The following is a 26662-nucleotide window of genomic DNA, read 5'->3' as shown; positions in this document are numbered from 1 at the left end:
AAAAATCTGAGTTGGGGAAAGGCCCAGATATTAGCTCCATATGCTATTCTTGGACCTTGCCCACCTCCATTTAGAAACACAAAACACATTTGTTTATGTGCATGCAGGGTAGCACATTCAGCTACCTCCTCTTGTTTCCAGTAACAGGCTGTTCCTACACATTATAAAACAAACGCTTGCATTGCACAAAGGAGAATGGACAGTGGGTACAAAAACCCTGTTTGCTCATTTTAGCATTATTCATTGTTTGTAAAACTTTTAAATATTAACAAGGGTATTTGTAGCTAATCAGTATCTTCCCTTGTGCTGTTCTACTTCCCCTAAACCCTCTCCACAGCTTAATGTGGTTTTTACCCAATGTATAGTGCCTCTCTGTCGCAAGATAAAGTGCTCAGCAGCACTAAAGTTATTCTAAGTTCCCACGTCAGAGGGCCCATATATTTGATTGGCAAGACCAGTAATTCCATTGACAGCCTGGTTGTGCTAGGTCACAAGATAACTTGAGTGCTGTCTTATGTTACCACAGTGATACTTTCTCCTGCTTTCCTGAGCTCCCTCTGATCTCAAAGCACTGAATGACCCAGCATGTTAGGGTGGCTGATGCTTACCTTCCTTAATGCTTCCAGAACGGGGGACGGGAAGGGGCTGTGGAGGTGGGATCTGTGTGATGAGAGGTGGCTGCTGAGGTAACTGTTGGATGATGGTTGCAGGTTGCTGAGGAATCTAGGAACAAAAGGAAAATAAGAGAAGTCAGGGTTACCGACTGCCTGCAATCCTGGACTCTCTGGGCTACTGCATATCATCTTCTGATGCCCTGCATGCTTCACAGCTGAGCCACATGTTATAACTGCAGGTGTCCAGCTCAAAAATAAGGATGTGACCCTATGCCCCATATTCTTCATAGAGATATGCTAATGATAAGAATATGGCATAGCTAAGAGATGTTTTCTGCAAGATGGGTCATGTGAGGTTGTAACTGTGCCTTCGTGAGTCACAACTGAGAATACCAAATTCAGGACAAACTGCTGAGAAACAGGGCAGACACTCCCCACAAAACTGGTGGTGATTCTCCCATAAGATCTACCAAGCCAGCAATAACAGTAAATTTCTTTTACCACACTGGTTAACAAGAAGTCATAAAAGCAGTTTCCTGAGGCATTCCAGCCTTGTATCACCACTAAAAACACTAGACTTTAAGATGAGTGGTTCTTTACAACCAATTTCATCGAATGAAAGGTTCTTCTGATCCCAAACTATCAGCCACACACCAGGTCAATATATAACTCAGATCTTACCCAATAATCATGATGTGGCCAATCCTTTAATATCTAAATCTAAAGGTTTATTTATGGGCAGGTTTACACTATAGCAGGGATCGACACTCTGAGATCAATTCACCAGTGGTCAATTTAGCGGGTCTACTGCCAAATCGACTGCAGATCGCTTTCCAGTTGACCCTGTACTCTACCCCCAACGAGAAGAGTAAGGTAAATTGATTGGAGATTTTTGTCCATTGACCCTCCATGGTGTAGACCCCTAGGCTACCCAGCCGTGAAGAATGCAGTGAGTTCTGTAGATCAGGGAAAAGAGGGAATTGTTAGAGCCCAGAGGAGTGAAGACAGGGTGGCAGAGGACAGACCTTAAGAGGAGAAGGCTGTGCCCAGTGGAAGATTTGGTTTTGGGCTTATGCTGGATTTAAACCCTGGAAGTGGGGGACTTTACTGAAGGGCTAGGTCACTGCCATGACTTGGGTGTGCTGTGAAACTGAAGCAAGGTCTGACTCCAGCCTTGGAGAGAGCTTGCTACATGTCTGCTTAGGCCACAGCTGAATACAATCCAAAGAGTCCAGGTTCCCTCACAGAATATCAGGGTTGGAAGGGACCTCAGGAGGTATCTAGTCTAATCCCCTGCTTGAACCAGGACCAATCCCCAGACAGATTTTTACCCCAGTTCCTTAAATGGCCCCCTCAAGAACAGAACTCGCAACCCTGGGTTTAGCAGGCCACTGCTCAAACCACTGAGCTACCCCTCATGTCCATTATTGTTCCTGGCTTGGCTCCTTGTGACACGAGATGCCATGAGAGGCCGTGCCATGCATGAGGCTGGAGGGCAACACCATGGCAAATACACCTGCACCTCGAAGGCAGCCCACATATGTATCATCACAAGCTTGACTCCATCTCCTGAGGCACTGCACAGAGGCGAGGTGGAGAGGCACTCCTTTCGCCCTTCCTTAACCCCAGCAGAGCTGTTCTGGGGCCTGGCCTGACCAAACCACAGCAGTGCCCTCGTGTGCTGGCATTTACCATAACATTTCTAGTTGGGGTTGATGGTATTTATACCAGCAGGCTTTTGGCATCCTGGCAAGGGAAGACCCGCTGCAGCTGATGGGAAACATCTGCTTAGCCCTTAGGGAAGGAGCCAACTCCCAGGTGGGTGTCACTCAGGAGCGGGCTGGCTCCTAGGGTTTGGAGGTGGTCACTGAGGATGTGTCTACACTGCAACTGGACACCCACAGTTGGCCTGTGCCAGCTGGCTCAGGCTTAGAGGCTGTTTAATTGCGGTGTAGAGATGCAGGTTTGGGCTGAAGCCTGAGCTCTGGGACGCTCACAGGGTCCTAGAGCCTGGGCTGCAACCCAAACACCCACACTGCAATTAAACAGCCCCCTGAGCCCCATGAGCCTGAGTCAGCTGGTGTGGAGCAGCCATCGGTTTTTAACGGCAGTGTAGACCTAGGTATGTCCCATACTGCAAATGGCCCAGGTCAGCTGACTCAGGTACGCTACAACCTGAACCTGAATGTCTACACTGCAACTTCATAGCACTGCCGCCTGTCAGCTGAGCTGGGCCTGCTGGTGGTCTTTTACTGGGGTGTAGGCATGGCCTGAGGTGACTGCCGAGGAGGAGGAGGGGTGTATGGCTGCTGGGAGGAACAAGCTGCAACCTGCCTTGCCTGTCTCCACCCGGGCACCTGCTCCTCCCCCAGCACATGCTCCTTAGGTGACCCCCCCCGCCCGCTCAATCTTGGCCAGGTCCCCAGGCTGAGAACCAGCAGCAAGCAGGGAGGGGAGAGGCAGGCTGGGTTGGGTAAGAACTGCCATGAACCCGAGTAGCAGAGGGGAGCTTGGGGATAGGAACATATTTCATCTCCCATAAAGGGAGCATTGGGAGGAGGCATGGGGGATGGGAAGTGTTGCTTCTGGTGGTGGAGGGAGTGGGGAAGAGGCAGAGCTCCTTTTCGGGGACAGTCAGAGGGCCAAGGCACTGAAGAGGAGCATGGTAAGCAGGTGCCATAGAGCGGGGATCAGGTAGCTAATGAGGCTGTGAAGCTGTTTACTCATAGAGCAGGTTAGCCCAGCTGGCAGGAGCTATGCTTGTGCATGTCGGCTTGACACACAATATCACGTATGTTCAGTTCTCTGTGAACATGAGGAGAAAACATGTATAATTTGGCAATGGACAAGGAATGGGGGGATATAGGTGTGCTGCCATAATGACACTGTATAAACTGCTCAGGTTGTGTGGATTTGTCATCACGTTCCCCCTCCCAGTGCTGTGAACACAGATGCTCAGTACCCATCCTGAGTACTAATCTCTGTCCTGCTGCAGGACAGCGGGCTCAGAACGGAGCTGGGATACATCTAGTAACAGTGCTGTCTCCTGCCACTGTTGGGGCAACAGCACATAGTGTCTGCAGCTCAGTGATACAGCCTAGGTAACAGACACAACCAGATGCTGCTTGTCTCCTCTGAGTACTGGATAACAGCTAATAACAACTTGGGGATAGCGAGTATTCTCAGAGAAGGGAGCTAAGAGAAACCTCAAGAGGAAACTCCGAGCCAAACCAATAGAAGAACTGACAACAAAACAAAAACAGCATCTATCCCTGTGACAGTAACTGGGAACCTACTGGGAACCTCCACAGACTGTGCGGTTAAAAGAACACACAGTTCCCTGTGGGACCTCTAGTGGTGGTGAATACCACCCTGGGGTGTATGATAACACTCTGTAACCCAGACCCAAGCCAGGAAATAGGGAGTAGTCCTTCAGCAGCACTTCTGTCTCACACCTTGAGTAGAGGGCAAGAGCATGTGTAATGGCCATTGGTGGGCAGGATCAAACCTGGGAACTGCTGAAGCTTAGGATATGAGCTAAAAGCCCCATGGCTCTTAGCCAAGGCTTTGGCAGACACATCAATCTCAAAGTTCTAGGCGCCTCTAGAAGGGGAACAGAGTGCCACACTGAGCAGGCCTGAGTTACACGTGTACTGCTAAACAGGAAAGAACTAGAAACACAAACTACGAGTTAGCCTATCCTCTGTGCAGTGGTGGCACCTTTGCTATAATATGTATTGTTGTAACCCCTAAATGTATGGAGTTTTCCACACCCATTCCATCTCAGCCCTGCTGAGGCTATTGCATCACTGCAGAAGGTGTCTGCTTCCATTTGTAAGCAACTTTTTTTTTTTTTTTTTGGCAGATGGGAACACAGATCTCAATATAGTCCCACATGGCCTTTGAAAGATTAATAGAGAAATCCAACACTTTGGATGACATAGGCATGAAAAGGTCATTTATTTCTATCTCCCCTCTAAATCTTGCCCAGCAAGGCAGTCTCAGCACAGGGATGTGCAAAGCCTGCATTACCAGATCACTCTCAGAGTTTGGGGGTAAATTCTGTTGGAATAATTTGCAGTCAAAGGATTATACCTAGCCTGAATATTGTTCAAGATACTGTCAGACAGACAGACCCATCTGTTTCAGAGAATCTGGGCCAGATTTCCAAAAGCAGTCTCTAAAATTGCAGACAGTTCTTCCATCGCTAAGTTTTTGCATGTTAAAAGCTCTAGTTTGGTCATACAGACTGCATTTGCACACCAGAATCATGTGGTTCAATGACTCATCCTGATCAAAACCTTAGAATCTTCCCATTTCTCTCCCGTTTAAATCCCATCACCACCTGCAATGTTCAATTTCACAGTCACCATTTTCCCAGCCAATGAGATTCAAAGGCTCAGGTTTTAAGGTCCAAAGTGATTATTAGATCATCTAGTTTGATTTCCTGTATAACACAAGCCATAGAATTTCCCCTGTTACCTCTGTATTGAGACCACTAAATTGTGCTTGGCTAAAACTTATCTGCAGGAAAAAAATCATGTCTTGATTTGAAGACTCCAAGAAATGGAAAATCCACCACTTCCTTTGGTGGATTGTTCCAATGGTTAATCTCACCCTCTGTTAAATGCCTTCTTTCTAAGGCTGGAGAGGATCTCCACTAGCGCCTGCCAATCTATAATCCCCTGAATGAGTTCTGTAAAGCAACATGAGGCACTTCTTCCCATGTGGTAGGGAGAGCTTGCAACCTGTGCAGCATTCCCCATTTTGTTAGACCAGGGGTTGAGGCCTGGATGCACATGAGGAGTTGGGTGTTGTGACGCTGAGTGTCACACTGTTTAAAATCCCTGGAAGACACTGCGATTCGCAAAGCCTGAGATACTCACTGTGACAAAGTGGGGGACTTCCTTGGTTTTTTTTCAATGGTTTGCATGCAGAAGGGGTGGAACTTAGTTTCCCTGTACGTTACTGGTTTAACAAATGATGGAAGAGGGAGTTTGCTGTTAGAGAGGATCAGTGATGGAACTTGGGACCCTGGCCAATGGTCAGTGGGAGGACAATGGGCTGCGGACAGAGGACCCTGGTGACCTGACCAACCGGTTCCAGGCATGGGGGGACAGCGGACAGCTGAGAGGAGAGGAGACCCAGGCGACCCTGTTTACCTGGACAGAAGACAAAGGGAAGAGGCGGGGCTTGTAGGCAGGTGACGTTGGATGCCCAGCTGGAAAGTTGGGGGATCTCTGGACTGGGGAGGAAGAGCAGGCATAGCCCATCTGGGTGCAGGAGAGACTTAGATGTACTGTGCTGAGAAAGGCCAGACCTGAGGGCCATGAACGTTCCTATGTTGTGTTCAGACGCTAAATAAACCCTTCTGTTTTATGCTGGCTGAGAATCGTTCCGGTCTAGAGAACAGGGTTGCATTATTTCCTCTACCACCCTGGGGTCCAGAGCAAGTGGACTCCCTGAGGGGTCCCACAGCAAGATACAGACATGCTAAAGGCTCAGAGAGGTGTGGTTCCAGGAGGTGGAGAGCTTACCCCCCAAGAAGGGCTGTTGCACTGAAGGGAGTTCCCCCCAGGGACCGTGCAGGGCCAAGACTGGGCACGACCTGTGAGTCCATGACAATGTGCTAGCTGAGGATGGTTTGTGGATGCACCCAGCAGACAGTTGGATGCAAGTGCAGACGCTTTGCAGTGAGTGGCTGCCAGCAATAAAATGAGGGAATTGAAGGAACCAGGGTGGAAATGGCCTATACCCAGCTCCATAAGAGGAGCCTGGCACATCGTGCAGGGAGAGAGGGCTGAGTGTGGGGAGGATCACTAAGGAGCAACTGATGGCTCAGCTTGTAGAGAATGATCAGTCTGAGGAACAAGCTCCTGAGGTGGAGTCTGCTCCTGCAGGATTATGACATGGAGGTGGTCCATGTGAGGGGAGTGTCAATGTTAGAGCTGAAGCTTTATCATGAAGCTGGGCCCCCGAACTTCCCCAGGTCACTGGCTAAGTGACTCCACTCAGTTCAGATACGAACGGAGGAGAGATGTGATGAAGTGGGGGATTTTCTTGTTTTTTTCAGTGGTTTGCATGCAGAGGGGGTGAAACTCAGTTTCCCTGTATGTTACTGGTTTAACGAGGTGATGGGAGAGGGAGTTTGTTGTTAGAGAGGACCAGTGACGGAACTTGGGACCCCGGCCAATGGTCAGGAGAATTAATACCCCAGTGACTGATGACCTGGGGACCGGGAGGCCCAGCTTGAATGTCACAGCTGGTTCTGGCCAGTGGGAGGATAATGGGCTACAGAGAGAAGATCCCAGTGACCTGACTAGCCGGTTCCAGCTGTAGGGGACAGAGGACAGCTGAGAGGAGAGGAGGGCCAGGAAATTCTGTTTATCTGGACAAAAGAAAAAGGATAGAGGCTGAGCTTGGGGGCAGATGATATCAGATGCCCAGCTGGAAAGTGCGGGGTCTCTGGACTGGAGAGGGAGAGCAGGCAGAGTCCACCTGGATGCAGGGGAGACTTAGATGTATGGTGCTGAAGGAGGCCAGGCCTGAGGCCCGGAGAGTTTCCTATGCTGTGTTAAGACACTGAATAAACCCTTCTGTTTTACGCTGGCTGAGAATCGCTCTGGTCTAGAGATCAGGGTTGCATTATTCTCTTTGGGAGTGGAGGCCCTGGGGATCCAGAGCGAGTGGACTCCCTGAGGGGGCCCACAGAGAGAGACAGGCATGCTAAAGGCTCAGAGAGATGTGCTTCCAGGAGGTGGAGAAGCTTAACCCCCGGGGAAGAGTGGACCCCCAAGAAGGGCTGTTGCACTGAAGGGGGTTCTCTCCAGGGACCCTATGGGGCCAAGAGTGGGCATGACCTGTAAGTCATGACAGGCACCCAATCTCTTGCAGCACAGATATACCCCGGCAGGTACATTACAGCTGTGTCCAACCAGTCTCCTGACATGTCACCACGGGGGTCGGGCGTGGTCTTTGCCAAAAGAAAGAGCTGATCATCATGGTGTTGACATTTGGAGAGAGGTTTGTACAGGAAATATTTGAGAGATGTAGAATATTATGTTCCAATGCTGTTGGAGATGAAGCGTGTCACCTGAGGCGGGGGTCGGGTCTCAACTAACTCAGTCAAAACTCTGATCACCAGATGCAGAGCTGAGCACTTACAAAGAACCCCAAGAAAGATCCAGATAGGGGACCCTCAGGGCTGAGCTGAAGGTAATGAAACTCCCTGATTATGAAACGAGTCACAGTCTGGGGCTGCATAAGAGAAGAGGAAAAGGCACAAGATATTATCTGTTATGGAGGAGATACTCTTCCAACGCCAGTGTCTTATGAAAAGTGGATCCCAGCTCCTGAGACTGGACAAGTGCTGTAAGGTTCAACTGTAGGGCGAGAAATACCTTATTGGCCAGGAAAGTATTTGGTTAATAAGTACAGGCTATAGATCGTTTTCAGGACCGGCGCTAGGGGTTTGAGCGCCCTAGGTGGACGGGAATTTCGCCGCTCCGCGCACTGGTCCGTGGCTCCGGTGGAGCTGCCGCAGTCATGCCTGCGGGAGGTCCACCGGAGCCACGCGAGCAGCTGACCGTCTGCAGGCACGACTGCGGCAGCTCCACTGGAGCCGCGGAGCACCAGACCCTCCGCAGGCACCACTGCGGCAGCTCCACCGGAGCCGCCTGCTGCCCCCTCCGGCAAAATGGTGCCCACCATTTATTCTGGTGCCCTAGGCGATTGCCTAGGCTGCCTAAATGGTAGCGCCGGCCCTGATCGTTTTATATTTTTCTTTTACCTGTAACCTTATGCTTCCACAGCCTTTTGCTACCTTTTATGTGACTCTTTAACTCAAGCTTTGTTAAATAAATTCTTGTTTGGTTTCACTATCAACACGTCTGAGTGCCTTGTGCTAAGGAGAGTGTTGAACTGAGGTGAAGCCAATAAACTAGGGTGTTCTGCTTGCACAGAGCCAGTGGATTGGTGCACACTGCAGGTTCCAGAAGACAAGGCTCTGTGCATTGGACTGTAACAAGGTGGGGTGTGCTCACTGAAGGCCTGCAGAGGGGAAGAGCGAGGCTCACAGAGCCAGAGGCAGAACACTTGTGCTGCTGACAGGGACAGGAGGATTTCCCTCAGTGGGCGCACACTAGACTCTCTCATGCTGTAAGCAGGTGATAGTGATTTACCCTGGACACTTTGGGGAACCCCCAAGAGCAGCACAGCTCCCCTAAAATGGATGGGGAGAGATAGGTGACTCCAAATGTCATTCACAAAAGCCACTCAGGCTGAGAGCCACAAGCTGCATGTGTCTCTTTCGTATGTGATTCAATCATTAACCCAATCAGGATGCTTTGATCATGTTATTAACCAACTGTAGAATACTTGGTCAGTCATTTTGCTGTGAGAACATGTGTGTATATAGCAAATGGAACAGTGAACTCACACTGTTGTGGCTCCTTTAAGTAATACTGATCCTATTCAGCTCCTGAACCCCCGAGGCCTGAGTCGCACTGCCCTTGCCCCCAATGGTGGATCTCTGTTCAAATCCTTTCTCCCCCCTCAATCAAAAGGGAGCTTGAAGGGGAGTCTCCCACATCGTCAGTGAGTGTCCTGACCCATTGGGCCTCCTTTTCTCTCTCCTGGCTTGTAGGAATTGGCCTGAGGGCCCAGTCCAGTAGGTGGCTGCTGGAACTACCTACCAGATGAGAACCTGCACACGATTTACGTGGCAAAGGCCTATTTGCGTTTTTGAATCGCTCTGGGGCTTAGGTTCTGGCAGCCCTGAAGGAGGCAGATGTGCACCCATTCAAAGAATGAAACACAGGTGCTCAAAGAACTTTTTACTGCAAAAATGTAGATGCTGAGTGAGTTTAGGTGCCCCAGGGTTCCGTGGAAACTTTGTGAAGTGCAGTGGGGCCTCAAACTGGATCTGAAGTGCCTAAACCACAGACGTAAACACCTAAGTACTTTTGTGAATGTAGCCCTGCTCAGCCAGGATTTTGATAGCAGCCTTGCTGCGAGGTGCTGGGTGCTGTACTTGTCTCTTAGAGCTAAGTGTGGTAGGGAAGCTGTCCTACTCAGCGAAATGGAGGCTTAAAGCAGCCCTCAGGGAGGCTGCACAAAACCCAACCAATGGAGGGAGGGCTTCTAGAGAGCCAGTCAGGAGAAGGTTTGTTGGAGCAGCCAATCAGGGCCAGGGAGGGCCATATAAGGGCTGCTCGCCAGAGCAGAGTCAGTCTCTCCCTGGAGTGTAAGGGAGAAGGACTGGCTGCCTTAGAGGAGCACCTTAGCTAGAGCGCTGCTGGGCAGGGTCAATGGGGAGCTCCAGCCTGAGGCCCCTGACACAAAGGGCCAGGAAGGTGCTCAGGCTATGGGGAAGTGGCCCAGGGAAATAGGCAGTGGGGGTTGGAGGCACAGCAGCACATGGCTGCCGGCTATAGGGTCCCTGAGTTGGGGCCTGGAGTAGTGAGCAGGCTCAGGCCCCCCTCTTGCTTGCTACAGAAGGGGTGGCAAGTATTCAGACTGCAGTTTATTCCTCGAGGTGAGGGGCCAGACTGAAGGCTACAGTCGGCCACAGTGGCAAGTGGCTGCACTAAAGACAGCCGGTTCCCCCTGGAGTGGGGGAGAAAGTGAAGTGGGGCACTGCTGTAGGGCGGTGCCCAGAAGAGGGCACTGTGGTCTGGGCAGTGACTTGGCTCTTAGAGAGGGAGCAGAAGTGATGGCAGTGAGACACCACTAGAGGAAGGTGCGCTGACAATCAAGAGCTATTTCCCAGCACAGCCAGCAGGAGGTGTGAGTCATGCCCCCTCACACAAAGGTTAACATTTTGTCATGGTTATGTCAGTAAAAGTCACGGTCAGGTCATGGGCAATAAACAAAAATTCATGGAAGCCTATGACCTTTCTGTGACTTTTATTAAAAATAATGGGGGGCTAGCTGCTGGGGGAGACTGACAGCTCTGGGGCTCATGCCACTGAGCACATGGCTGAAGCTGAGGCAGATAATGTCACGGAGGTCTCAGAAAGTCACAGAATCCATGACCTCCATGAGAAAAATCTCACCCTTACTTATGGCACGTAATGTTGGGGGTACGCACAGGTACCGACATGGGGAAGATCTTACCGTCTGCTGGATGATCCTTGGTGGTTCTGGTGCAGGCGCCAGAGGGGAAGGCAGGTAAACAGGTACTGGCTCAGGTCTGTACTTCTTTCTGTGGCCTCCTGCCAACATATAGGGCTGTGAAAATTCTTCCAAAAGGTGCTGCTCCTGAAAGATCAAGGTGACACAGGAGCTCTTGTGAGAGAGAGAGTGAGCCCTGTGCTGTGAAGGCAGGAAACACGAATACATTCGCAGGGCTACACTTGACCCTGATGTAACTCTAGTGACTCCACACCAGGGATTAATTTGACCCAATGTGGCTCCACAGCCACTCTGAAGATGGGGGAAATGGGGTGGGGGGGATTCCTTTCCCTCTGCCCCATAGAGAGACCCGGCTCTTGGCCTAGTGCTTGAGCCGTGTACTGGAAGAGGGGATCTGCCCCAGCAATGTTTGGTTTTCAGGATGAAGTCACAGGACATGAGTGGTTAACTGGAAACATCCCAAAGCTGGTCAGCCTCTGCCCTGGCACTGCTATGATGTGCATCGATTGCCCTTTTGGGCAAATGCTGCTTTCTCCTCCCTTCCCCCCAGCTCTTCTAGGGATACTCAGTTTCCTGGCTGTCTACAAGCCCCATAATACATGGCTCCACTAGCAGCTGCCCATACAGCAAGTTCCCAATGAATCTTAGGGGGTGATCTGGATGCCTGGAACATGACCTGGGGCACAAGGGTTGGACCCACTTCCACAGCATTTCCCCTGGTATCCCAGGAATATGGTAAAAGAGCACTCATGAATTTTGCTTCCCTTTTACATTCTTCTCCAAGTTCAATCACCTCTGATACAGGGACCCCAAGAAAAATGCAGTCCCTGAGCCTCCCAGTACCAGCAGAGTCTGGCAACTGCTATTGCAATTGCTATTGTTCATTGTGATTCACACTCCAGGATACTGTTTAACTACTGAAATCCCTACAGCAGTCACCTTGTAGTGAAGACCTTACCCTAAGCTTCTGCAGGAGGTCTTTCCTTCGTTTCAGCGCATTCTGCAGTGCGTCCTCGTGTCCATCGTTACTCCCTGAAAGAGGAATCTGATAGACTCTGTTGCCTTCTTAAAGGATAACTAAGAGAAAGGTCTGTTTTAGCAGTTACAGTAGTGGGTTAACTCTAGAAAATGTGATACTCTGTTATTACTTTCCAGGCAAAAATTTTTATTTTCCGTTAATTTTCTTGACAATCCTGTCCCAAGAACGAGAAAGGATTTTATTGTACGAGCACAGCTCCAGCCCCAATCACTGTGCAAAGTTAATATCACCTCTTCCAAAGCTGAACTGCAATCAGCTTGTATTATAAAGTCCTATTTTTAACTTCTCTAGGGCAAAACTTTGTCTGGAAAACTTAATTTGTCCTGATGTTTTCTGGATTTACTTTGAAGACAAAGGAGAATGTGCAAAGTCTCAAAATGTTTCAGAATGACCCTCTTTTGAAAAAGTGACTTTTGTCTAACGCGTCTCATTCTAACTCAGAAATGGCTTCTTAACAGCATGGAAATTTTGTGGTGACAGTTAAGTCCCCTTGCAAGGCTGATTTTGAACTCTCTTAAAATTCTGTGTGCTTTCAGATTTGCAGGATAAGTCTCACTGACAGCTGCAATTTGTTCTGAAAAGTTTGAATAGTTCTTTGCCATTAAGATTTAAAGCTCCTTTTAAACTTTTTGCTGAAGTATATGAAGTTTTTGTCCTGCTGCCAGTCCACTGAACTTGCATCACAAAATCCATCCTCGAAGGAAGTGTTACTGGCTGCACATAGATACTCAGTTAATTTTTAGTCCATGTACAGCATAGCGCTGAGTGATATGTATGTGTAGCTTCTGCAACAGGCAGTCTTCATGATCTGGAATCCTATCATGCTTAAGAAATAGCCATGATTTGAAACCTAGAAATGAGTCTATATTACTGGGGCTAGGGAAGAAGAGGAAGTTGGTGGATAACAGATACTATGGCAGACCCTATTACTGGCAAATGGTTTCAGTAAGAAAAGCACAGACTTAACGGGATGTTTCACTTAAACACTGAGTTCCCATAGACAGGAGGTCCTATTGGTCCTTACATCACCCCAATATATTTGTATCACTTGTGCATATTATCTGACATTCTTTGCACAAGTTTCACAACAACCTGGGGAATACAGATGTTGGTTTCCAACTGCATCTGCTTGGCCAGCACTGCTTACTCCCTGGGTTTAATAATCTGGCATCCTCTTTCCCCCATTTGATTCACATTCTACGAACTGTGATCTGTGTTCTGCTCTGTGCCGCTTTGCTGGTGCAAAGCAGGCCAAGACTGCCTTAGCAGGTGACTGAAGGATTATTCCTGCTTAGTGGCGCCTTTACACACACTCCGTCATGACTGCTGGGAGTGTGGCCTCTGCTACACTAAGTGCTGCTCAGAAAGAGATGAGGATCTGGCCCTGTCTGCTCTTTTAGACACACAAATGAAATAGTGGAGGGGGGGGAGAGGAGAAATTCCAGCAATCAAAATCAAATGGCTGCCTAGTGCACAGTGCCCTTCCTCATCACTTGCTGGAACAATTGGTATTTCATCCCAGCACTGATTTCAAGATGAATCACTGCTGAGTGGCAAATGCTTTCCTCCCATTGAGGCTGCATCTTCACCCTGCCCCAGCTCCTGCTGGCCTGTGGATCTGAAGGCAGAGCAGCTGTCTTAGTGTAAGCAGGAGAATGGGCCTGCTATTGTGGGGAATTTTCCTGGGTTATACGCTACTCCGGTGAAATGGGCTAGCGAAAGAATCTGAGTCCTCGCTCCCACTTCCTTTACCCAGAGGCCTGCCTGACCTCAAGGGCTCCCCTTCCACTCTCTTACATAGACTCATAGAATATCAGGGTTGGGAGGGACCTCAGGAGGTATCTAGTCCAACCCCATGCTCAAAGCAGGACCAATCCCCAGACAGTTTTTTGCCCCAGATCCCTAAATGGCCCCCTCAAGGATTGAACTCACAGCCCTGGGTTTAGCAGGCCAGTGAGGGGCAGAGTCCTCATAACCCCAACAAGGCTGGGCCCAGAATTCCTGGGGGGCCTCAACCCTCAATCTTGTCATGGTCACTTAGAGCAGGGACTAGGGTGTCCCCATTCTGAGGTGCTCTCTGCACTGGGTGCTTCCCTGGCCCACTGATCATTACATAGAGTTCAAAGCGAATACAATTTATTAAACAGCAACCAATTAAAAAAATAAGGAAAACATGGGAAAGGTCAAAGGAAAACCCATCATCCCGTTCTGTGAAACAGGGACAGCACAACCAGCCAGATCTGGAAAGTAAAGACAGTTCAGTCTGCTCCTCACATATCCCAGGCCCCTGCCCAGGCCCTGGCTGTGCTGCAGGGATGCTCCAGGTCGGATACTTGCTCTGGTTGTGGCCACGTGCCCTCAAGCTCTAGGTGGCAGGACCCTTCTTCCCAGCATCAGCCCTCCCTCCCCACCCCCCCCGTTGGATTACGATCCCCCTCCAAGTCTGACCTGGAAGTCCTCTTGGCTGGGGGCATCTCCCTGTGCTGAACCTGCTGCCAAGAGTCCCCCTCACTCTCTCCAGCTGCTCCCTGCACCCGGCTCCAGTCTGCTCCAGTCCAGCTCCACTCTGCCTCAGCACTGATGATGCTGCTCTGTCTCCAGCTCCCTGGGCTGCTTCTCTGGCCCCTCTGGCTCTGGTTGCTGCAGCTCTGCTCCCAACACAGGTCTGCTCTCTGGGCTGCTTCTCTGGCTTTTGTTAGTGCAGCTCTGCTCCCCAGCTCAGATCAGGCTCCTGCTTTCTCCTGAGCTCAACTGCACTCTGTGACCCAGACAGCTCCAGCTCACATGGAGGACAGGGGCCTCCTGACTTCCTCATTAGCCTGCCTGCCCGGCCAATCAGGCTGACCTGGAGCATTGGCCTCTCCCCATTGCCCCTGATTTTCCATTGACCCTCAGTCTCTGGGTCCTGATTTCCCATTGACCCTTCCCCTTTCTTTTGGCACTGGGAGCTAGCCAACCAAACCCCCCCATTGAGTTTTAGTAAGGAGCCAACAGTTGCCTTACATTAGGTTAGACAGCTGTACAAGATGCCTAGACTGAGGGAAGGCAGCACCAGAGGAGTTTGAGGCCACTTTCCTGTCACACTGTTAATACTCCTAATGACATAGGGTGCTTTCTGACTGCCTCACTGGGTGTGGTGGGTGAGAGCAGAGATGCATCTTCTAGATTTGAAGGCTGGAAGAGACCATTGACTTGCTGTGTAGCCCAGGCCTGAGAACACCACTCAATGATTGCTACATCACACTATGATCTGGACTAGAGCAAATCTTTGATCTCTTACTTGCTGTGGAGAGGGGTGACTCAACATTCTCCAGGGTCTCACGTTCGTTTTCTAGTTTCTGTGGATAAAACCATTGTGAGAATTGATTAAAAGTCAGGGACTGAGGCTCACAAGAATATCCAGGATATCCTGCATGACAAACACACTTTTGGGACACAAGGAAATAAAATAGAGTTGGAGAGAAGGGACACCTCTCACTTCCTGCTAGTTATACTTATTGTGCATCCGCAATAGAAAAATGAATCCTGTGCAGAGCTATTAGCCACATCCTTGGCTGTGGCTGGGAACTCCCAGGCTAAGGTTGGAGGTTCGGGGGGGTTGCCTGGTGATGGGACTGGTGCATACAAGGCAAATAGGGACAAATTAGGGTACTTTGAAGACAGTTCGGATGTTAATATAACGTGAAAGGAAGTCTCAGTCTTATGTCCTGTAGAAGCTGCAGGAGGTCATGTGAAAGAGAAGAGAGGTCATGTGGAAACTGCTATATTGCCTCCACATCACCAGAGAATCCCCTTACACAGAGGTGATCCACCCAGGGCCAGGGGTAAGTGTCCCTAAAGACAACATTGTCCTGGCAGAGCCAAGGACCAGGGTCAGCTGGATTTATTTATTGATTTAACGTCACTGATTTCAACAAGTTTAAGCACCTCTAAACTACACACAGGGAAAAACAAAGAGCTTGAAGTAAATGGGACCGGAGGGAGCTCAGCATGGCACAGGATCAAGACCTTTTTTGGGACTTTAACTATTCTCCCAAATGTACTATAAGGTAGAGACACAACGTAGAAAGTCACGTCCAGTGAAGGTTTAAATGAAAGGCACACGGTTATTTGAGTACATAGGACAAATATTTGTCCAATTTCACATGTGTTGTGCACATAAAGTATAGCTGCTAGGGTGGTGGTTCTCAACTTGTTTACCATTGTGGGCCCAGATGCAGCTCTCTGTGTTTATGTGGGCTGCATCCACACAATATATATAGTACCTGTATGGCTTTGAGCCTATCGCAGGGGCTGCAGCAGTGTGCTGATTGGCCACAGGTTGAGAACCACTACGCTAGGGAGACAGGGTGAATGAAAGGCTCTGTCTTTTTACAACTGCAGCTGCTGCCTTCTCCCAGGCCTGTTGCAGGTATTTGCTCCCCTCCTCCCACCGCCACTGGATGAGGTTGTTGCCCGTCGCTGGAACCCTGTGGGGACCTCTCAGAAGGCTCTAGCCTGTTGCTGGAACCCTGCCCCCGCCCCCGCCCCCCATGCTGGAATACTGCCGCCTCTCCCCCTCTGGGAGCTGGCATTGCTGTTTGTCCCTTTTGCACCACACCCCACTTTTTTTGACAAAAGTGGGTATTTCTCCCATTGTCAAGAGCAAACTGATGAAGTCAACAAGAGTAAACGTGACAAATGCTCCTTTTGGGGAAAAAAAAAGTTGGGATGGCCAGGACAGGGCTTAAAAAGGGGACTGTCCTGGCCAAAATGGGACGTATGTTCACCCTACCCCTTTTCCTTTAGTTGGGGCCTGAGCTGAGCTCTCCAGTCCTCCAGAGGGTCCTCCAGCACACACAGGGAAGGGAAAACTTGGCCATCCTTCTACCCCTAGGCTAAAACACAAGAAGAACCTTGGGGTGTACACCCATAAAGAAAAAAAATGATTGATGCCATTTTTAAATATTACAAAAAAGCAAGAGTGCACAGGTAAAACGAGTCCCCCTTTAATACACAAACATGTGGGCAGCTTGGCTGTCTGCATGGAGTGATTAGAAGTGCAGGTACTTTCCTCCTGGCATATCTTGAGGTAAAATATAATCACAGTTAAAAAAAAAATCTATAACCCCCACCTAAACCTAGGACCAGGGGCAACTCTAGGTATTTTGCCACCCCAAGCACAGCAGGCAAGCTGCCTTTGGCGGCTTGCCTGCGAGAGGTCCCCGGTCCCGCGACTTCAGCAGCAGCCTACAGGAGGTCCGCCGAAGCCACGGAACCAGCAGATCCTCCGCAGGCATGCCACTGAAGGCAACCTGCCTGCCGCCCTCGTGGCGACCAGCAGAGTGCCCCTCGTGGCTTGCTACTCCAGGCACGCGCTTGGCATGCTAGTGCCTGGAGCCGCCCCTGCCTAGGACAATACCTTTGTTGAATCTCCTTTGCCTAAGGCAAAAGAAGCAAAGGCCATGGATCTGTGAGGTGCAACAGAAAAATTAAACCAAAAATGATCAAGACCTGCATCTCACCAAAAAATGTGTATGCTTTCCAAGGGAGCATTTCCAGGGAATACAAGCACCCAAATGATTTTGTTATTGTTTGTTAATCACAGGGAATCGTGGTACAGAGCAGAATTCTAATGGAATAACTGCTCCAAACGGCAGACGAACCCCACAGTCCGTCCTGGATTTCATTTTAGAGGCCCATTGGCCACCTCAAGGGCTTTTCCTGCGGTAGGCAAACTAGAAGATGTATGCCCCTCGCTAACTGCATCACAATAGCAATTCCTTAGCATTCTGCAGTTGTAGGCCCCAATCCTGGCAGTCGCTCCATGTGAGAATAGGGGTCTGTGCACATGGAGAAGCTGGCCAAATCAGTGCCCTTGGCTGAATGGTCGGTGCTGCCTTGAACAAGATAGAGCAGATCCCGGAGCCTTGACGATTACAGACTATTTAGAATGTCATAAATATACAAAAGGGAAAACAGACTGATATTTGTAAAAGTCTATTGATCCCAAAATGGTTAAGTGTAAATCTAGTTTGGTTAAAGAATGAACTTTAGTGCCAAGGAGCCAGATAATCCCTTCCATGGGAATTACTTGCATGAGGGACTGGAAAATCTGTGAAGCACCATTCTCAGAGTTTCCCCAGCATCATTTCTTTTGGAGCATTAGAGACATGTAGTGGATTAGTCCCCAGTGCCTACAGATCTTGGAAATCCAGAGATAACAAGGCTGTCTGCATGAAGGCCTTGTGCTTCTGCATTTTCTTGGCCCTCTGGATCTGCAGTGCCAACAGTTCCCCTGCCATCAGCAGATGCCCCCAAGACTAAAAGAGACTTCCACAGCACAGAGGGAGGAATTGACTTCAAGGTTGATGGGCAAATGATATGTGAACAGCATCCATCCCTACAGTAAATCACACTTGGCAGCCGACAAACCCTCCATGTTGAGTTGTAACACGCCTAGAGCTGGACCAATGACATAGAAATCATTGGGCTGTACGCTGGGGTTGTCAGTGATGACAGTGCCGGGATTCGTTGAGCTGGTGCTCGTGGAATTCGGCTTGGTGGTTGGATCATTAGCTTCCCTGATTGCTGTCACGTACTGGTGGGTGGCGTGACAGGAACGCTGATCCAAGGTCTCTGTGTAGCCGACCAGTATCGCTGGGGCCTTCATGACAGCCCTTTGTGCAGCTGAGGCACAACACAGACGATGATGCACGTTGTTGAGGAATGCCGCTGACTAGGTTCAGCGGTGTCCTAGAAGAACTGAATCATGCCACTGAAGATGCCATCACTCATAGACTCATAGACTCATAGACTCTAGGACTGGAAGGGACCTCGAGAGGTCATCGAGTCCAGTCCCCCGCCCCCACGGCAGGACCAAATACTGTCTAGACCATCCCTGATAGACATTTATCTAACCTACTCTTAAATATCTCCAGCAATGGAGATTCCACAACTTCCCTAGGCAATCTATTCCAGTGTTTAACTACCCTGACAGTCGGCTAGATGACTATGCACACGCTAAATATATAATCCCTGCAGTCAAATTCCTCCACTCCCATGGATCTCCAACCCAAACAGCTTCCACTGGTGTTGCCATCATGGCCTTAGGCAAGACTCCCTGCAAACCTGTGCCTAGAGGATGTGCCGAGGAGGGAGGCATGCCAGGTGTGGTAGGGGACAGGGCCACAGAGTAGAGTGCTTCAGAGATTCTGTATGGCACTGCAGCCCACAGGCATTTGGGGAGGGGTTGCTCCACTTGCACTGGGAACCACACTGGACCCCAAAGCAATCCATAGTCAGGAGGGCACAAAGATGTCTAAAAGCTAACTTAGCCCCTTGCTGCCCTTGGGATCCACCCGTTTGTGTTGCTTTGCTGAATGATAGTGACATTGAAATTTTTATTTCATAGGCAACTTAAGCTTTGTTTAGTTAACCAATTATTACTTTGACATTATGGGATGGTAATCACTCTATCATTATTTTCACCCTTAAATTTGTTTTAAGGTTCATATAACATTAATATTATAAAATTATTTTCTTCTCTGAAAATAATTATAATTATGATACTCTAATGCTGCACACTGTTTGGCTTCTCATTATAGGAAAAAGATAATGAGTTGGATGCCGAACGCTTCTTGTGTTTTGGTTGAAGTACAGTCACAGAATCGTAGAAATTTAGGACTGGATGGGACGTCAATAGCTCATCTAGTCCAATCCCCTACATTGAGGCAGGACTAAGTATTATCTAGACCATCCCTGACAGATATTTCTCTAGTTGTTCTTAATCTCCAATGTTTCAAAGCTTAACTATCCTTCCAGTTATGAAGTTATTCCTAATGTCTAATCTATATCTCCCTTGCTGCAGTCTAAACTCATCACTTCGTGTCCTGTCCTCAGTGGATAAAAAGAACAATTTATCACCGTCCTCTTCATAACAGCCCTGTGCATACTTGAAGACTGTGATCATGTCCCCCTTCAGTTGTCTTTTCTCCAGACTAAACAACCCTTTTTTTCAATCTTTCCTCAAAATTCATGTTTTCCAGAACTGTAATAATTTTTGTTGCTCTCTTCTGGATTTTCTCCAATTTGTCCACATCTTTCCCAAAGTGTGGTGCCCAGAACTGAACACAGTACTCCAGTTGATGCTTTATTGGTGCTGAGTAGAGTGGAAGAATGATTTCTTGTGTCTTGCTTACAACACGCCTGCTAATGTATCCCAGAATTATGTTCAATTTTCTTGCAACGATATTACATTGTTGACTCATTTAGTTTGTGATCCACTGTAACCCCCTGATCCTTTTCTGCAGTACTCCTTCCTAGACACCTATTTCTCGTTTTGTATTTGTGCAATTGATTATTCCTTCCAAAGTGTAATATTCTGCATTTGTCCTTATTGAACTTCATCCTATTTATTTCAGATAATTTCTTCAGTTTGTCAAGATTAATTTTTAATTCTAATTTTGTCCTCCAAAGTACTTGCAATCCCTCCCAGCTTGGTGTTGTCTGCAAACTTTATAACTCTACTGTCTATCCCATTATCCAAATCATTTATGAAGGTATTGAATAGAACCAGATGTAAGACAGCTATCTGTGGGGTCTCACTTGATACTCCCTTCCAGCTTGACTGTGAGCCATTGATAACTATTCTCTGACCACAGTTTTCCAACAAGTTGTGCATCCATGTTACAGTAGGATTGTCTAAGGCTATATAGCCCCCGTTTGCTTACGAGAAGGTCATGTGAGACAGTAGAAATAACTCACATCTACTGCTTCCCCAGCTATAAGGCTTGTTATCTTGTCAAGGGAGACTATTAAGTTAGTTTGACACCGATTTCTTGACAAATGCACATCTTAGGGACCACATGGGTCTCAAACCCTGATCCCCAGGGCTTGTAAAAGCTAGGTAGTCCCAATCTGCCACCTAGTGGTATGTTAGTAGCTTCTAGAATAGCAGCTGAACTGATTGGAGAAACCATGCAGATCCTGATTAGTCCCCAGCCTATATTTAACCCAAGCACAGGAACAGGAAGTTGGCCGAGCAGCTGTGTTCTCCCTGCTTTAGGGCTGCTTCCCCTTTGATTCCTGCTCTTTGTGCCTGCTGCTGATCATCTGGTAACCTGACCCTGCCTTCTGATACCTGACTCTCTGTTTGCCTTCTGGCCTGTCTCAGATGCTAGCCCCTTGGTATTGGACTTGGCCTAACTTTTGATTCCTATTCTGACCTCTGTGTTGATTGCCTATGTCCTGGTTGTGACACCCTGTTGACTGTTGCTTATTATCTTCTAGGTGCTTATAAATTGATTGCTTGACTGTTTGTTCCAGTCCTGTTGTAATGTTTCTTTTTTATCTTTAAGGCGTTTCAATTGTTTGCCATTGCCTCTGATGGTGTCCCATTCAAAGTCTTACTATTGTGCAAAGCTAAACAATTGAGCCTTGCATTGTATCACCAGCCAGATTAGGCCAAGTGACAAATCCCCCATGCCCAAAAAGGCCATTTCCCCTGGTGACTGATTTCTACTCCAAGTCTATAAAGCAGACTTTTAAGGTAAATACATTATTCCTTCAATATTACCCATACACACATCTCACAAAGATTCTCACTCTTGACAAATTACCAGCCTTGTGTAGATCCCTTCCATGTTCCTCTCTGTGGGTAAGTGCCCTGTAAGAGATGTGTGAGGTGAGTGAGTTTCTCAGGCCTGTGGTGACAGCTGTTTGTGAAGATATGGGGGCCCGTTGCCAAGGGGTGCTGGTGTCACAGTGAGACTGGGGTGGCTGACAGTATGGTGCAGGTCACTGAGGCTGGTGGGGCAGGTAACACTCACTGGGCTGGGGGGCAGGCGGTGCCAGGATGGGGCAGGGGCAGGTACATGTCAGTCTCCAGCACTCAGGCTGCGCCAGGGCCAGCAGCCTTTTCACCTCAGGGTGTCCCCCGCTTGCCTGGGGGCTACTCCTCCTCTCAATCTCCCCAGCTGCGGCTGCCCAGGATGACGCGGAGCGGGGGACGCCGCTGCTGAGGAAACGCAAGGGGCCAGGTTCAGCTGGGGCCCCGCATCTGCTGGCCGAGAGCAGCAGGAACAGGGCACCACTCGGGGGGAGCCGGGAGGCCTGAGCCCAGGGCGGTGGCAGCCTCCACAGCAGCAGGGGCAGGCGGGGAGCGTAGCCCTCCATGGTGCAGGAGAGGCCGCGCTGCTGCTACTGCTGTTTCCCAGCCCTGCTGGGAGGCACCTACTACAGCCGCTGCCCCCTGCCACCCATGGAGCCGGAGCGCAGGGCCTGGGGCCCAGCCCCGCATGCCATTCACTGATAAGGGCCAGGCTGCGGCTTCCTGCTCATCGCCACAACGCAAGGCCAGGAGTGAACCTAGCCCCCGGCCAGCACCCCCTGCTACCCCTCCCCTGCTCCCCCCGCTGGACTCTGCTCCCCCCCCGCTCAGCTCCACATCACTTTCATGGTAGGTTTATCATAGGTCCATATTTTCCAAGACATTTTTACATATTTAAAAATTCTTCCTGAATGGTGATTTAAGAACTAAAAAGCTGGACATGTCCAGAAAAATGTGGACCTATGGTAATCCTATCCTCATTGAGTAATGATCCTACTTTGTCATAGATCCATAGAATATCAGGGTTGGAAGGGACCTCAGGAGATCATCTAGTCCAGCCCCTTGCTCAAAGCAGAACCAATCCCTTGGTCATCTTGTTTCTAATGGATTTATAAATATTTTCTTGTTACCCTTTATGTCCCTGTTATAACCTTAGTCCCAGATTTGGACCTTAGCGTCCAAAATATGGGGGTTAGCATGAAAACCTCCAAGCTTAGTCACCAGCTTGGACCTGGTACTTGCTGCCACCACCCAAAAAATTAGAGTGTTTTGGGGCACTCTGGTCCCCCTGAAAAACCTTCCCTGGGGACCCCAAGACCCAAATCCCTTGAGTCTCACAACAAAGGGAAATAATCCTTTTTTCCTTCCCCCCTCCAGGTGCTCCTGGAGAGATACACAGACACAAGCTCTGTGAATCAAAACAGAGTGACTCCCCCTCTCCGTTCCCGGTCCTGGAAACAAAAAGGACTTTCCTATTCCCCCAGAGGGAATGCAAAATCAGGCTAGCCAATTCAACACACACCGATCTCCCCTGATTTCTTCCTCCCACCAATTCCCTGGTGAGTACAGACTCAATTTCCCTGAAGTAAAGAAAAACTCCAACAGGTCTTAAAAGAAAGCTTTATATAAAAAAGAAAGAAAAAATACAAATGGTCTCTCTGTATTAAGATGACACAACACAGGGTCGATTGCTTAAAAGAATATTGAATAAACAGCCTTATTCAAAAAGAATACAAATCAAAGCACTCCAGCACTTATATTCATGCAAATACCAAAGAAAAGAAACCATATAACTTACTATCTGATCTCTTTGTCCTTACACTTAGAAACAAAAGATTAGAAAACAGAACTACTTCTCCAAAGCTCAGAGAAAGCAGGCAGCCAGAAAACAAAGACCTCGGACACAAAATTCCCTCCACCCAAAGTTGAAAAAATCCGGTTTCCTGATTGGTCCTCTGGTCAGGTGCTTCAGGTGAAAGAGACATTAACCCTTAGCTATCTGTTTATGACAGTCCCTAACTAGTTTAATCTTGTTTTGTGCCTTGGCCTTTTTAATTTTGTCTTTACATGCTTATGGTGTTTTTTTCATGTTCATCCTTTGTAAGTTGACCTACTTTGATATAAATCTTTTTTTGAGTTTCAGGTCACTGAAGATCTGCTGGTTGGGAAGTATGGTAAAAGACCTCTCCCCCCAGTTTATCTTTCCTGCATGTTGAGATAGTTTGCCCTTAATAATGTCCTTTTAGAAAAGTACCAACTCTCCTGAACTTTTTTTTTCACCTAGCCTGCTTCCCATGGGATCTTAAACCTAACAATTCTCTGACTTGGCTAAAGCCTGCCTTCTTGAAGTCCATTGTCTTTATTCTGCTGTTTTCCCTTCTACCATTCCTTAGAATCATGAACTCTATCACTTCATGATCACTTTCACCCCAACTGACTTCCACCTTTAAATTTTCAACTAGTTCCTCCTTATTTGTCAGAATCAAATCTAGAAAAGCCTTTCCTCTAGTCCAGGGGTTCTCAAACTTGTTTACTGGTGACCCCTCTCACATTGCAAGCCTCTGAGTGTGACCTCCCCTTTATAAATTAAACATACTTTTTTATATATTTAACACTATTGTAAATGCTGGAGGCAAAGCAGGGTTTGGGGTGGAGGCTGACAGCTCGCGACCCACCATGTAATAACCTCACGACCCCCAGTTTGAGAACCCCTGCCCTAGTCACTTTCTATACCTTCTGTAATAAAAAGCTGCTCCAGGCATTCTAAGGACTGGTTGGATAATCTGTGCCCTGCTGTACTTTCCTAACAGATGTCTGGGTAGCTGAAGTCCCCCACCATCACCAAGTCCTGTGATTTGCATGATTTTTTAGTTAATAACTATAATTATCATTGTTATAATAATGATAGTTAATATAATTATTTGAAGTTTTACAAAAATATGAATGATACATTGTTATCTTACCTTCTCCAGGAGCTTGAGTTTCAGTCGGGCCATGTGATCTACCATGGAAGAGTCTGTCATTGTGGCAAATTTTCAAAGTAATAGGTAGGTAGATGTGGATTACACAGCTAAACTAGGGAGACAGCTTTTATTTTCAGTTATTTTTGTCCTTAAGGATCTTCAAAGAAGCATTCCATTAAAAAGTCTCCTCGGTATAAGTGGGTGACAATAGAAGACAATATACATATTAAAAAAAAAAATTCCCAGGCTCAAATGAATGACTAAGGGCAACACAGATATTCCAAGCACAGCTTCCTTTGCTATTTCTTATTGCAATCCCTTGTGCTGGGGATAGGTCACGGTCAATGCAATGTTGCTCAGCTTGAAATTGTCACTTCTTTCTTAATTGTTGCTAGACTTTGCCTCAAAGCGTCACTAAGCCCAGCCCTGTGTGTTGCTAGAATGCTCTTATGACTAGCTCTGAGTACAGACCATGTAGCCTGGTTGCTAAGCTTGTAGTGCCTGTCTACAATCTAAACAACTTATCTCCAGGCTTACATGACTTGCATACCGTATACTGAACTACCAGCACATCAAGTCGAGACAAAAGCAAACTGGACAAAACTATTTGTGGTTTCATAACATGAGGCCAATGTCGGGGGACCAGACTGCATACATGAGTAAAGGTGGCAGTGCTGTTGTAGCTGTATCGGTCCCATGATATGAGAGAGACAAGGTGGGTGAGGTAATATATTTTATTGGACCAACTTCTGATGGTGAGAGAGACAAGCTTACACAGAGCTTGGGAGGAGCCACCTTCACACCTGTGACATTATTGACATAAACTGGGTCCTTATAGATCATTGTTGCAACCAAGGTCCTATAGTGGCACCAAATCTGGTATAAAGGAGGTCAAATAAGGTGTCTAACACAAGGTTATGGTTTGCTGGTTATGATTATGGTGTCTATATATGTGTATCATTTTTTAGTTGAAGTTATGAATATTGGCTCTATACTGTCTGTATTTCAAACTTATGCTATGCTTCTGGGTGATACCCCAGACAAATTGGTGTTTGCTTTGCCTAGCCTGCTTGATGGCCCATTGAGGACCATCAGCTATACAACTGACCCATTGAGAGAAGGCAGAGATGCCTTGTGACTCAGCAAAGTATGCAGGGACTTGCCCATGTGACTCCAGACTCCATTTTGCTGTAATTTTCACAGTAAGAACAAAGAGGTGTTCTTACACCTGGAAAAGACTATAAAAGGCTGATGCCTCATCTCCATCTTGTCTTCAATCCTGCTTCTTACCTCTGGAGGGACTTTGCTACTAATGGAAGCTCTACACAAAGGACTGATGACCCATCCCAGCTGGGGATGGACTCTAGAGACTTGATTTGAACCTGCAGTTTATTCTATCACTGCTACAAACCTAAACCAAGAACTTTGCCATTACTGTATGTAATTGATTCCATTTAACCAATTCTTGCTCTCATCTAAGTCTTCTTGCTTTATGAATAAACCTTTAGACTTTAGATTCTAAAGGACTGGCAACAGCATGATTTGTGGGTAAGATCTGATTTGTATATTGACCAGGGTCTGGGGCTTGGTCCTTTGTAATCAAGAAAACATTTTTTCCTTTACTGGGGTATTGGTTTTCATAGCCATTTGTTCCCATAACAAGTGGCACTGGTGGTGATACTGGGAAACTGGAGTGCCTAAGGGAAATGCTTGTGTGACTTGTGGTTAGCCAGTGGGGCAAAACCAAAGTCCTCTCTGTCTGGCTGGTTTGGTTTGCCTTAGAGGTGGAAAAACCCCAGCGTTGGGCTGTAACTGCCCTGCTTTAAGCAATTTGTCCTGAATTGGCACTCTTGGTTGGGTCCCACCACGACCAGCATTGTTACCTCACTAATACTGATCCTCCCTGTAGAGTTTTTGGCATAAGTTAGAGCAGTCCAGGGGCTGGACCTACTCATGTAAGTAAAGTTAAGCATGAGTGTAAGTTGTTGCAGGATCAGGGTCTAAGTGAGGTTGTGATGATGATGTATGCTGTGTATACCAAGTCTGCTGCTCCAAGGGATGTTTGAGGGCCCGTTCCAGGGCCCACAGATGGCATTCAGGGGCACAATCCATGGGTCCCCAAGGAGTGTTCAGGGATTCATTCTGGTGACCTGAGATTATTCAGGGCCTGGCCCATTGTCTGTAGGGGGTGTTCAGGGCCCCTCCATGTCCCGAGGAGCCCACTCAGTTTGCTCCAAGGGGCCATCCCAGCATCTCATGGAGCATTCAAGGGGTGTTGAAGGGTCACTCCTGCAGCTCCCAGTGTCTGTCCCTGGACCTACAG

At 48.1% G+C, this 26662-nt stretch overlaps 1 protein-coding gene across 4 annotated transcripts in view; it reads right to left on the bottom strand.

The window, feature by feature from the left end:
* The window catches only part of C11H21orf58 (chromosome 11 C21orf58 homolog), a 41561-nt gene that overhangs the window by 8351 nt on the left and 6548 nt on the right, over nucleotides 1-26662 (bottom strand). For 2 of the 4 annotated variants that reach the window (XM_030580985.1, XM_030580984.1), the window contains exons 1-5: nucleotides 24340-25004; nucleotides 15068-15125; nucleotides 11707-11780; nucleotides 10731-10874; nucleotides 609-723 (exon numbers count right to left, since the gene is read on the bottom strand). In XM_030580985.1, coding sequence (XP_030436845.1) covers nucleotides 609-723; nucleotides 10731-10874; nucleotides 11707-11780; nucleotides 15068-15125; nucleotides 24340-24399 — 451 coding nt within the window. In that variant the 5' untranslated portion in view covers nucleotides 24400-25004. Of the gene's footprint in view, nucleotides 1-608; nucleotides 724-10730; nucleotides 10875-11706; nucleotides 11781-15067; nucleotides 15126-21386; nucleotides 21434-24339; nucleotides 25005-26662 lie in introns of those variants that run through there. The other 2 variants (XM_030580987.1, XM_030580986.1) reach the window with 2 other exon arrangements.

Source organism: Gopherus evgoodei, chromosome 11 (assembly GCF_007399415.2).
Source record: "Gopherus evgoodei ecotype Sinaloan lineage chromosome 11, rGopEvg1_v1.p, whole genome shotgun sequence".
In the NCBI taxonomy this organism is placed as follows: Eukaryota; Metazoa; Chordata; order Testudines; family Testudinidae; genus Gopherus; species Gopherus evgoodei.
This window is presented reverse-complemented; position numbering and strand designations above follow the sequence as displayed.